This window comes from Alosa alosa, chromosome 5 (genome assembly GCF_017589495.1).
Source record: "Alosa alosa isolate M-15738 ecotype Scorff River chromosome 5, AALO_Geno_1.1, whole genome shotgun sequence".
Taxonomy (NCBI): Eukaryota; Metazoa; Chordata; class Actinopteri; order Clupeiformes; family Clupeidae; genus Alosa; species Alosa alosa.
In genome coordinates this window covers 15,269,188-15,281,403 of record NC_063193.1, presented here as the reverse complement: position 1 = coordinate 15,281,403, position 12,216 = coordinate 15,269,188, and the positions used below count along the sequence as shown (strand labels likewise).

At 40.1% G+C, this 12,216-nt stretch overlaps 1 protein-coding gene across 1 annotated transcript; it reads right to left on the bottom strand.

Moving 5' to 3' along the window:
• Positions 1-3,911: 3,911 nt before the first annotated feature.
• tbx1 (T-box transcription factor 1) lies at positions 3,912-11,916 on the bottom strand. The gene is given in 8 exon segments (XM_048242534.1): positions 3,912-5,092; positions 5,620-5,720; positions 5,996-6,063; positions 7,191-7,346; positions 7,819-7,990; positions 8,189-8,290; positions 11,046-11,398; positions 11,400-11,916. Coding segments are annotated over 8 exon segments (1,377 nt in total). The 5' UTR covers positions 11,445-11,916; the 3' UTR covers positions 3,912-4,712.
• Between the last annotated feature and the right edge of the window lie 300 nt (positions 11,917-12,216).

The window sequence follows — 12,216 nt, the reverse complement described above, 5'->3', positions numbered from 1 at the left end:
CTACTACTAGTGCTAATGATAATTGCAATAATAATAATAATAATAATAGTAATCATAATTATGATGATAATAATAATTTCCATCCATGTCAAGAATCAATATTGGCTGTCATGCGTGTCAGGAGGAGGATGGCAGGACTTCAAACGCCTAACAGCCGTTCTGCTTCATAAAGACCAATGTCTCTCGGGTCTCTCCCGACTGGAGTATCCCGTCAGACTGTACAGGAAGTCCAGGCGAAAATCAAAGGTTCCCTACTCATCCAGAACAAATGGGAGAGCGAGGGAGGAAAGACAAAACAGTTCATTAGCGTATCTTCCACCGCCGACTCCATCCTTGTCAACCCGAGACCCCTCAGCACCTCAGTATATGACCTCTGTGGCATATTTGTTTTCCTCTCTCTCTTTGCCCCTATCTGTAATGGTTTCCGAACTCCCTGTCTTACTTTGAGCGGGTAACAAAAGCCACATAGGGCGACTTCCGTCCATTTTGTGATAAATCGAGTGCGCATCTCTGTGCGCATAGTGTAAATCACGGTGATAGATCATTTAGGAAGTCCATGAAAAGCTGCTCTTGAGTCTAATGACCTAATGCGTGTTTACCATGAGCTCTTGCGGTCAGAGGTTACCCTGCCATTTCTGTGCACATGATTTCTTCTGAAACGCCACATCCTTCCAAATACATCACCCCTTGCGTGTATGGAAGTGAATGTAAGCTAATTCCCTGTCTTTTTGGGGTTAATGGTTAACAACGTGATTGACCATTGTACTAAACAACATCACATAAATTGAGTTATAATTCACCTTCAATTACATTTTTTTCTGCCTGTGAATAAGTAGAATAAATACGAATTGTCGTTTGGCTACATATATTTTACTACTGCCCCTTTAAAGAAATTCCTTCATGTTTTAGGGCTTGCCTTGGTGGTGATGTGTTTTTATATTCGGCATAAAATGTCCATCAGCAGAAGCAAACGGAACATAAACTGTGTGTACCTAGGCACGCTGAAAAGGCTGAGGAAAATGTGAAACACGTGCGTAAGACTCAGGTGAACGCCTCCAGTAAGTCCATCTCTGTTGTTTTTAATGTCTGTCCCTAGATATGGCAAGCTGACGGGCCGCGCCTGAAGAAATGTACACAAAAGGTAAAACAAACTCTGAAAGACCTGTCACAACAGATGTTCCAGATGCAGTACCGCGTATCATTCATTTATCTTTCCTGCCTAACTGAAGGAGATAGTTTTGTGAGCTGTCATTTTGGGATGTGCACAAAGAATATTTACTAGTTGGAAAAAAATAACTTAAAGTAAGCCTTGCCCATTAATTGTTATTGAAATTAGGTTAGGCTTCATGTATCTTATTCTAGGCTAGAGAATAAATGTAGTCTGCAAACATTTTGGGATCATGAACTAGCCAATTAAGACAGAAAAGATCATGTTCTCTGCAAAATACCGGTAACATGCATGTATAGAATTGAATTAAATAGAATTAATCGAAAATAATTAATAAATATTAGATATTGAAATAATCTTTAAAGTAACTCTAAAATTTTAAAAAATATGCTATACTATTTCCATTTTCACAATTGCGTAGTAATGTTTTTCTTTATTGTCGTAGGATAATTAAGACCAGGCTATTACACTCTCAATTCGAACAGAATTGGCCTACCTTTTAGGCTAGTTCCTCCAGCTGGCGTCGTTATTTTGAATAGCCTTCTAAGATGAGTCGGTGTTTATTATTGTATGCTGATAATGTGGGCCTAGTTCAAGAGGTGTTTCTCTTACCACAGTGTAAAGTGCGTTAAAGTGCTGGCAAACTATACTGGAGTTTGTGCTTTAATAGGACCGAATCCGCGCCAGGGTGTGGAATTGGTGACTTGATGGATTGTGTTAGGATGGATTCAGATGGATTGTGTTAGGAGAAAACAAGAGCGCATATCCTTCGTAGGTTTATTTGGGATATATAAGGCTATGGAAATTTGTCAAATAAATTTAGAGTTTATTAAGTAGCCCGTTGAACCAGTGTGTAGGTCTATTTCTACTTTCAAGGGAGACGAACTAGGCCTAAACATTTCGTCCTAGCGCGCGCTTTCAAAAGAGACTTGTGACTTTTCATCAAACTCAGAACTCATTTCTCACGCAGATTTATTTTTGAACTTTCTTTTGAAATTACATGACTGGCTTGAACCACACAAATAACTCATTTCAGGCGCTGCTTTGTTGTGAGAAACTGGCGGTGAGTCGGCACATTGATGGCCAAGGACCTGTCTTCACCTGTTGGTCTTTCCGCTTGCCATCCTTGTCAGAGGGCGACACAGGTTGGGCGACCGCTGGCCCCACATCAATGAGAAACGCAGCGAGGATAAACACAGCTGGCTCAACCTAACGGAAGAGTCGTGGGTCTCGGTGTCCTCGCCTTCCTGAGCGGCCAGTTCTCATTAGGAACAGCCGGCGTTTCTGCTCACGCGAAGGGAGCCCCAAGCCTCTCAACTGGCTCTTCCTGCTGGGATCGCACAGGAACTATGAATATCAGTAACTATACGGGGATTTAGCCACAGATTTGGTTACAGCACGTACCCATCTTAATCTAGAGATATTAAGATAATAATAATAATAATAATAATAATAATAATAATATATTGTTATAAATATAAAAATATAATTGTTACAATCAATAATCGACACAATTCTGAAATCCTAGGGTTAGCAATTGTCAGATGGGGCACATGAATGCCACACGTGTTCCGCTGCATGTCGGGGGGTCAGTCGTACCAAAACAAAAATTATATGATCAATTAGTTGTCACTTAAATTGCTGGAAACATTGTTTAACCTCTGATACCTTAACCGCTAGAGGTCAACTGGGACGCAGCGTCCTGTTCCGCCACCTTGGGACTACCTTCAACATATTAGAGAGGAAAGGCCATTCAAATGGCTTCTCTATGAATTATGTATGGCATTTCCGCTTTTTTATCGACAATGACAGATCATGTATTATTTCAAGATGAGGATAGCCTTGAAACATCGTTTTCGAAAAAAAAAAAAAAAATTCAAATACCGACATGATGTAGGTGTTCTAACTGTGACCTTTGGGTATCAATGGAAGATTTATCTATACACTGTCCTGTTTCCGTCCTTCTGAGGAAAGAGGAGTTCATGGGCAAACAATGTATGCCTGTCTAAGCAATGCGATGACAAAATTACGTTTTTCTTCAGAAAAAAAGTCAAGCTATTGATTGTAAGTTAAATTGTGTCTATATGAGATACGCAGCACAATATTCTGATAGTCTACAGATAAGTATCGGTCATTTAATGTTTCAGACCTTAAAAACAAACGAGAAAAATAAAAATGACAAAATATGTTGGCCAGTAAATGTTGGCCTTAATTTAGGGTTGACGTCTATGCTACTAGATAAGTCCCTCTTTCTGCATTTGCATCCGTAGTAGAGCATTGTACATCTTAAAAGTAATTTCTAAGACTTTATAATGCAACAGTTTAGTTATTTGTTATTTAGCTGATACCATGCAAACGCGGGCACACACACACACACACACACACACACAAACACAAACACAAACGCACGCATTTGCATGTGCACACTCGCACACACGTGTGTGGTAGCAAGCACACATATGACTTGATGTTTATCATTGCAATACAGATTAATGTTTAGGACAGTATGACACAAGTGTTATGAATATTTAATTATACTGGTGAAAATGGTTATCATATATAACACCTTGTTCAATAATTAGTGCAAGGGCACATCATTTCATTCAATTCTTTGTATTGGAAAGCTGCCTTCTCAGGTTGAAACTGGCTTACACTGGCTGAAGGCAGGCCAGGAGACACCATGTCATCCTTTTTTTTAAGAAGAAAATGGCTGCTGACAGAAAAGAGCTGACGGAAAATGGTGTTTACTGTAAAGAATTTAATGTTTATTTTACAGGTACAGCAAGGTCACTTTGTCTATTCATTTAGAACTGCTGTAAGTCAGTGCCATGGTAGCCAAGCTTCTCAGGACTGCTGATGGTGTTCTAGCATTTCACAAAAATATTCCTTTTCAAACAAAAAACATTTTAGGGTATTTCAACACCTTCAGATGAGCGCAACATGCAAATATGTCCTTTATCTAGAAGCTTGATGGACTCGAGAGTATATAATTTATGGCTTTTTGAAAGCAAAAAATTAAAAACACCCAAAAAATAATCAACAAAATACAAAAGTGCATTCAACACAAAATTCAATTCCAGTCTGTGATAATGCACCCTGCTAGTGTAGCGGGGCTTATCCTTTGCCGTCACCGACAGCAGAGTCTGTCCGCCCCGGCTTGGAGCTGTCACGGTTCAAACCTCACAGGACCGTTCAAAGCCCTCACGTGTGTCCGGGGAACCGGTTCTCATCGCCTACAAAAAGAGCGGTTCCCCTTTTCAATAAATACGGCAGCGTCGGTTCCATCTGAAGTATCCTGTGCAGGAGGAGAGTTTTGGGGTGGGGGTGGGGGGGTACGACATGCCACCACAGTCTCACAGCAACGCGTGCCATAGGGCTCTTTTAATTGTACTTCTTTTCCTGCTGGCTTGCTAGATTGCCACTGCTCAAGTTTCCATAGCTCGTGTGTGTGTGTGTGTGTGTGTGTGTGTGTGTGTGTGTGTGTGTGTGTGTGTGTGTGTGTGTGTGTGTGTGTGCCGCACAGCCACAGGGCAGGGGTGAGCCATTATCGGGGGCCGTAATCGTAGTTGGCCGGGGCGTTGGTGGCTGAGTACATGTTGGCTGCCGAGGGGTTCATGTGGTGGTGGTATCCGTGGCCACGAATGCTGGGTATGGGGTAGGGCGATGGCCTGGCCTTGGCCCCCAGGTAGTGTTCGTAGGTGGTGGGGTACTTGTAGGGGTGGTGGTGTAGCGTGTCTGGTGGCTGGGGGTGGCCCTCGAGGCGCAGTTCATGGGGCGGGCTGCGTGGGCCGGCGGTCAGGGGCACGGCGTGGAGTCCGCCGGGCACGGGCAAGGCAGGACTCAGGACACGGGACATCAGCTGGTGCGCCGGGTCTCCATGGATCGGCGTGCCCGTGGGGTCGCGGTCATATTCCCGCCTGTCTTCTGGTTGAGAAAGGACATGACATTTAGACAGAGCATTTTACATAATCTTTTTTATCTACTCAGAGCTAATTGGTAGATCATGTTAATTGTATTACATTTACATGTATTCATTTGGCAGACGCGTTTTATCCAAGGTGACTTACAGCAATATAATAACATTTCAGCTACAGAGCAACAGTTACAGCAATAGAACAGCATTTAAGCTACAGTGTTGTTTAAAGGTCTACTCACAGAGCTAACAGAGAGAACATGTTAAGTACAACCTCATCAACGGTACCCTAATTATGAGTTATTAGTTATTATTAGTTATATATTTCAGTGCCTCTACTCAGCTGAAGTATAGCTATGTCTTCACTGTTTTTTGAAGACTGCTAATATGTGTTAATGGTGGGGAAATGGTTCATGGAAAATGTTTTTCTGATATCCAAATTACTAAAATAATAAATTTCAATTACTAAAATTATGTAATGGCTATATGCAGTGTATGTAGTTATATCAGCAGCATACATCACCTTTTTTATACAGACCTTTTTCTGTGCCATTTTGCTGGGGAGGAGATGACATTGGATTTCTTGTCCTGGCAAAGGCACTCATAATTGGCAGAGAACCAGGCCTGTGGTTCCTGGGCCTAAATCAATCAGAATACATTGGGATGCATTTTTATCCAGTCACGAGTGAGATCAAACCAATCAGAGCACATCGTGGTGCATTCTGTCATGGTTAGATTATTAGTCGGTGCATTCCTGTTGTAATAATAACAATATAGTCCTACCAATTCTTAACAGAATTAGTCAAGTATTTGTAATTATTTGAATATAAATGTAAATATATTTCACAATTGCAAAAAAATAACGATAGAAGTTACAATAGTAATAATATAATAATTTATTAGTATGCACTTACCAGTCCTCTGGATCACAGTCCCTGAAACCCTTTGCAAAAGGATTGCTGGCTATTTTTAGCTGAGTAATCTGTAACAATACAAAATAATGTTCTTTATAATTATGTTCCCAAGCATTATCTTATGAAAACATCAAGTAATTTCAGCTAAATAATAAAATACCAATCATTCTTACAAACATAAAACCATGACCAACTCCGTCACAAGCACTCCGTTACCCCGACTGAAGTCACGTGACAATGATCCTCTACAATATAATTTAAAACGTGTTGCCTTCCTTTTAGAAAAAAACAGCAATTTGGACACCTTTCCAAAATGAAAGCCATCCAAGGCATTCTCAAGTAGCCTATTTCCCGGAATGTTTCTGCTTGGCTCAAGGCTTACAAACTGACATTTTACACTTGATCCTAAAAGCCATGATCACATGAATTAGGTATAAAAGACTTAAATTCATCAAACTCCGACTAGTCTTGACAGTGATCTTAAAAAACAGCTGTCTATTTCAATTTAATGTGCGGACCATCCCCAAATTAAATTATACTTTATGGTGGTTATTCACCGGAGTGATTGGAAAAACAAATGCTGAACCCCTCGACGAGGAATTGAGACCGTGAGGTCAAACTGATAGAAGACAGAGCAGGAACAGACCGGGAAAGAAAAAAAGAGAAAAAGACAGCTGTGCAGAGGCATCACTGACATGACACATATTTAAATGAAAACCCAATCTCGTCAATATCACGCACACAAATCCAAAAGTCTTTGCGGGGACTTTTCTTCTTTCAATCGAATTTTCTATGCTATTTCACTTATGCAATTAGTTATAACATTTGTAATAACAATTGACAAAGCACTACAAATTTGTCCGAAAACAGCGTGTGTAGCTGGGAGCGTTCATCTCTTTTAGACGGAAATTTGTTCCGGAGCAAATACGCTACTAACCAAAGCCCTCGCCATCAATTAGCATTGTTTCTTTTTCATCCCTCTTACATTCCAACGACTGTTATTAAACTACACTGTCCCACGCCAATAGGCTAATGTAAGCAAAGTAAAGCAACAACTAAACTAGACAACAAAATAAACAATTCCCCACCAGTAGGGAGCGGCATTCATTAAACGCAGATGAATTCACCACAATTCTTTTTTATATCTAAACAAAAGTTGCCCAGAAGTACAATGAAAGATGTAATCGTGACTCACCCTGTGGTTTTGGTATGCTGTAACGGCGGTGAATCGTGTCTCCTCAAAAACAAAGGTCTTGTAATTCTCCTCAGCATACTTCTCACTGTCTTTTCGAGGATCGACATAAACCACGTGGAATCGAGGCTGGTATCTATGCATTGAGTTTAGAATTATCTGCAAAAATAAAAATGAACAGACAATTTTAAAGTTATATACTAAAAAACATTAATATTGTATGTCAGACTTGCAGTAGGCTATTAACTTCAATGTTACATTAATCTCAATGCCCTGCACCAGCTAGACCATAGTGACTAGTAAAATATCGATTCCTTGCTTCTCATGCTTAAGTTAAACTTATACATTCATGGCAGCTTTTGCAGCAAATTATATCAAACGTATGCATTTCAATTCCATTTTATTTGAAATAGCAAACAGGATTTTTAGTCTATTAATGTTTTAAGATGACTTCTGTTTGTACATATTCCACAAAAATAAGATACTATATTGTCGTATTTTTTTTTATTTATGCACATGCGCCTTTATAAGGAAGCAGGATGGACACCATTTTAATTATGCGTCCCTGCAAAGTTCCCCAAATGATTTGTGGCCAGTAATGGATCAAGCCCAATTGAGCATTTATACTTACATGTCCATTGTCATCCAGTAAATTATTGGTAAGCTTTAATTTATCAAATGAAACTATTTGTTTCATCCATTGTGCGCCTTTGGCAGGGGAATCGGGATGGTAATGGACTCTGCCGGGAGTTGCGGGGTCCGCTTTGCCAGCAACCAGCCACGATGAGCTGTGGAAAGCATACCTTTGGAAGAAAACACGACGAAAGAGTACCATGTTAACAGACGTCACGGCTTAAAACATTGCTTTCATTGCTGACTGGGAAGGATAGCATTTATAGTCAGTTTCAATTTAAGTGTTAATACAGTCTATGGATGGCCTATCAGGCAACAATTGTTTAGTGTTGTAGGCCTGACCATTGAACTACATTATTTAGGCCTACCTGTATCTTTTATCGTCGACCGGTAGGAAATCCATTAGAAGCATGTAGTCTGCCATGGGGTCCATTCCGAATATTTTGACTTGAAACGTTGGAAACATTCGCCTAGGGAATAAAAGCATTCGTTTGAGGTGGTTCAGTAGCATAGATAGATAGATAGATAGATAGATAGATAGATAGAAATAGATAGATAGAAATAAGCATCCAGTAGCTTAGACAACCATAACACAACAAACACACATACACACATATATATCACATGCATAAACATCCCTCACAGAAATGTAAAGAGTTAAAAATGTGTGAAGTGATTACAAATATCCAAAACTACAAAAAAACTCCATATGGGAGCTTACTTATTACTAAGTAATTCCTGAAAATTCTGTGTGTGCGTCTACTCTGAAATAATCAGGCCATCGTGACTAAAAAAAAACCATATGATACGCTATAGTCAAAACTAGGCCTGAGTTCACATATTTAGTCCAGTAACACTAGGTGCTAAAGGTTCATATGGTGGTTGATCATTTAGAATGGCATTTTGACTGAATCTTATTGTCGCATATTTACGCACGCATTACGCACGTGAACACACACACACACACACACACACACACACACACACACACACGTACATGGAGCATGTGAAGCATCTCAATAATAAGGTGTGTCTTAGTCCTTAATTTAGGCCGCTTCAGACGTCTTCCCCCCTCAATTAATTACTTAATTGCAAAGAAACTGTTCCACACGTTCGACAAGTGAAAGTGATCCCAAGACTGTCGCTCAATTAATGTCAGTGTCTCTTCAGGAGCCGTGGCTAGGTGAGGCTGAAGTATCATCTAAAGTGTTTTCCCTATTCCATGTATGGTGTGAGCCTCTTCCACGTGTCAAATGATCTCCCCCGGCCTCTCCATGGAAAGGACCACGCAAACAAAAAAATGGTCTGAATGCCTCAGTGCATCTTTTATCTGGCGGTTTGGACCATTCATTTGGTCAAAACTGTAACTCTGGGGATATTTTTTAAATAAATGCTAAGGATGAATGTTGGCTGTTTTACAATCCGATTCCTGAAAAATGCATTAGAATATGCCTCTTCCTTGTAAGACGATCTGAGCAAAACAACTTTTTATTCTCGTTTATAGCTTGGGGATTTTACAAACGAGCGTGGACAGGCGTATGCAGTGTAAGAGACTACATAAAGCCTCCGACAAAAACACAGTATGCTGAACAAAATTAGACCTATGCGACCACATACACATCATTTTGATAAGGCTTTAGAGAACAGTTTTGCTACCATAGTAAGCGATTTATGTAATCACAATTTCAAAAGGCTTGCAGGCCTCCCAGTAGCCTGCACCCAAAGCTTCAGTGTGCCGGGTGCTAACAACTTCACAGAGCACAGCATAATGTGACCATTGATAAATAAAGGACGAAAGCCTGCAACATATAAGCATTAACTTCTGTGAACGCCAGATAAATAAATTAAATATTGATTACTAATGTATGATAGGCTACCTGATGGAAATACAGTTTGCTTATCATCAAATCTGCAGGATTGGCGACTGCACTAATGGACACTACAACGGAGACAGACATTTTGGAAAATACTGTGGTCCTACTCCAAATGAGGTTTTACATAAACCCTTTACCCTTACATAAAATTATGCACTTTTATGTGACTGTATTCTTTATTTGGAGGGTCCATTGAAAATAAGAAAGGACGCACTCTGTTGTTTTCCTACGGCGGGAACCAAGGCCGCATTTTGAGAATATAAGATGTAATTAAATGCAAAGGAAATAGCTTCTACAAAAACATTAAGTTCAAAAGCGGACCGTAAGAAAGACAACTTAAACGTTAGATTGGAAAATCTGACGCATAATGACGGATAGCCTACAGTGAAAACCCCACAGAAATGGATCAAGCATAGGAACTCCAGGTTATGGCGTGCAAAACAAACTGCTACTATTAAAAAAATCTTGTAATTTTTAAAACTTTGAGCTAAACACAATATGAGAAAATCTTCACTGGCTGGATCATTTGGTGTTGCACACAGTCAAGATTATTATTGCATTATTGAGATCAAGAAAAAGATGCAGACTTATGTTTACTGTATGCATAAGATCAAACAGGCTTCTCATTACATCCAGAAAGAATAAATCGTTCTTAAAAACAAACACTACTTGGAACAATGCCATGTCCTTGTTTAATACACTGGGATTCTGAATGGAAAAACAACTGCCCTGAAGAGATTATGCTACACGTGTAGTCTAGAGGTCAATAAATATTACAATGACCATATGTCATGTGTCATGTAATTCAAATAGGTTATGGAGCATAGTATGTTGTTTAAATAGCTGTTGTGACGAACACACATGTACGCTTGTCAAATTCATATTTTAACAATCCTAAATACTTTCACCTAGCCACAGAGGCTACTGCTTATGAATAAATAGTGGTTTGCTTTAGGTTATTTAGATTATTATTAGGTTAATTTACTGCTCATTCGTCCCATTACAGAGACTTGGCCTTATGGAGGCCAATGATTTGGATCAGTTTTCTGAATTCCACAAGTGTGGCCTTGCACAAATCTTTGAGGAAAGGCTATGTAATGGCCAACGACTATTTTCAATGTGGACTGGTGGGCTGGTAATCGTGTTTAAAATTGATAGAAAGTAGAGGAATACAGTAGGCTACGATAAGCATGTAAATTATTACTCAAATATATTGACTGTTTAATATCACACAGTGTATAGGCTACACTCGCAATTATACTCCGAGCTTAATAACACTTGTATTCAGCGTGGTTCATTTCCATTAAACATTCATAAAATAAAATAAATGCTATAAAAATAATTTATTTACCTGCCAGCTTTGGTTACAATCATCTCAGTTCCAAGCTGATTGAATTCATCCCATAGAGCTTTCATCTCCAGCTGAACGTTAATGTTGGCCACTTTAGGATTCTTTTTCACCAGCGACTTGTTCGGCGTTGAGTTCGAGGACGACGAGGAACAGTTCGAAGTCCCAGTATCGCCCTGTTGGGCCTGGGCTGGGTTCGACCCCGTGTAGTTGTAGCTATGTTGGGCCGCCGGGCAAGGCTCAAAGTGGGTGTCATGCTGGCTGTACGGGTCCCCAGGGGAAGGCGAGAGATGATAGCTCCCTGGCGTATTGAGACTGCTCAGGCTGCTGGTCGTGAAGGCTGCAACATCGCAAAAAATGGGACAGCTGCGTCAGCCACGGACTGGATATTGCTGAAATCATTCCAAAAACTGGATTTACAATGTGCGCTGCAGCCTTGAATGCAAAACAACACTATACAGTTGACACGTTATCAAGATAAAAATTAAGTTTCACAGAGTCCTCTCAAAGTGAAAGGGTTCTTTGAAACGCGTTCCGTGTGAGGCATCAAAAGTATTTTTCTTTAGTCCATTCAGTTCATCCAGTGTGATAGCGCTAATATAAAATCTTCCCTCTGTGCATACGTTAACACAGTCCCTGCGCAAGAATACGTGACCAAAGTGCCCCAAAATTAAAAAAAAAATCTTCAAAGTTAATCGTTCGAAGTTATCCTCCTTTCGTTTAAATGTCGTATCCTATGCGCATTCGAATTTAAATCACAGAATGAAGACTCGAGTTTAAGGGTATGGAGTCAGTTGTTGTCGTGTGATTGCGTTCAGATGTATTCCAAGCGGCCTCCTCTCAGTACTACTACTGCTCTGTGCTAAGCTGCAATCCAGACGTTCTTCTTATCTCTGTCATAGGGCCTCCCCTTCACGATAAAACCGGTTCTTATTTCTATTTAGATAAGGAACTGCAGGTAATGTGCCTTTCCTCGCCTTAGGACGAGACTGATTGACAGAGAAGTGCGCCCCTTTTAATGGGCTTTCCGGCACCCATTTACTTTTGGATAAGGGTATCGCCCACATCGCCCTCCTCTAACAATAGAATGGGTAGCTGGCACAACGGAGTGTAAACTTTTAGCACGGTAAACAAACACCTACTCTGCATGAACTAACAAACACATGTTTTTACG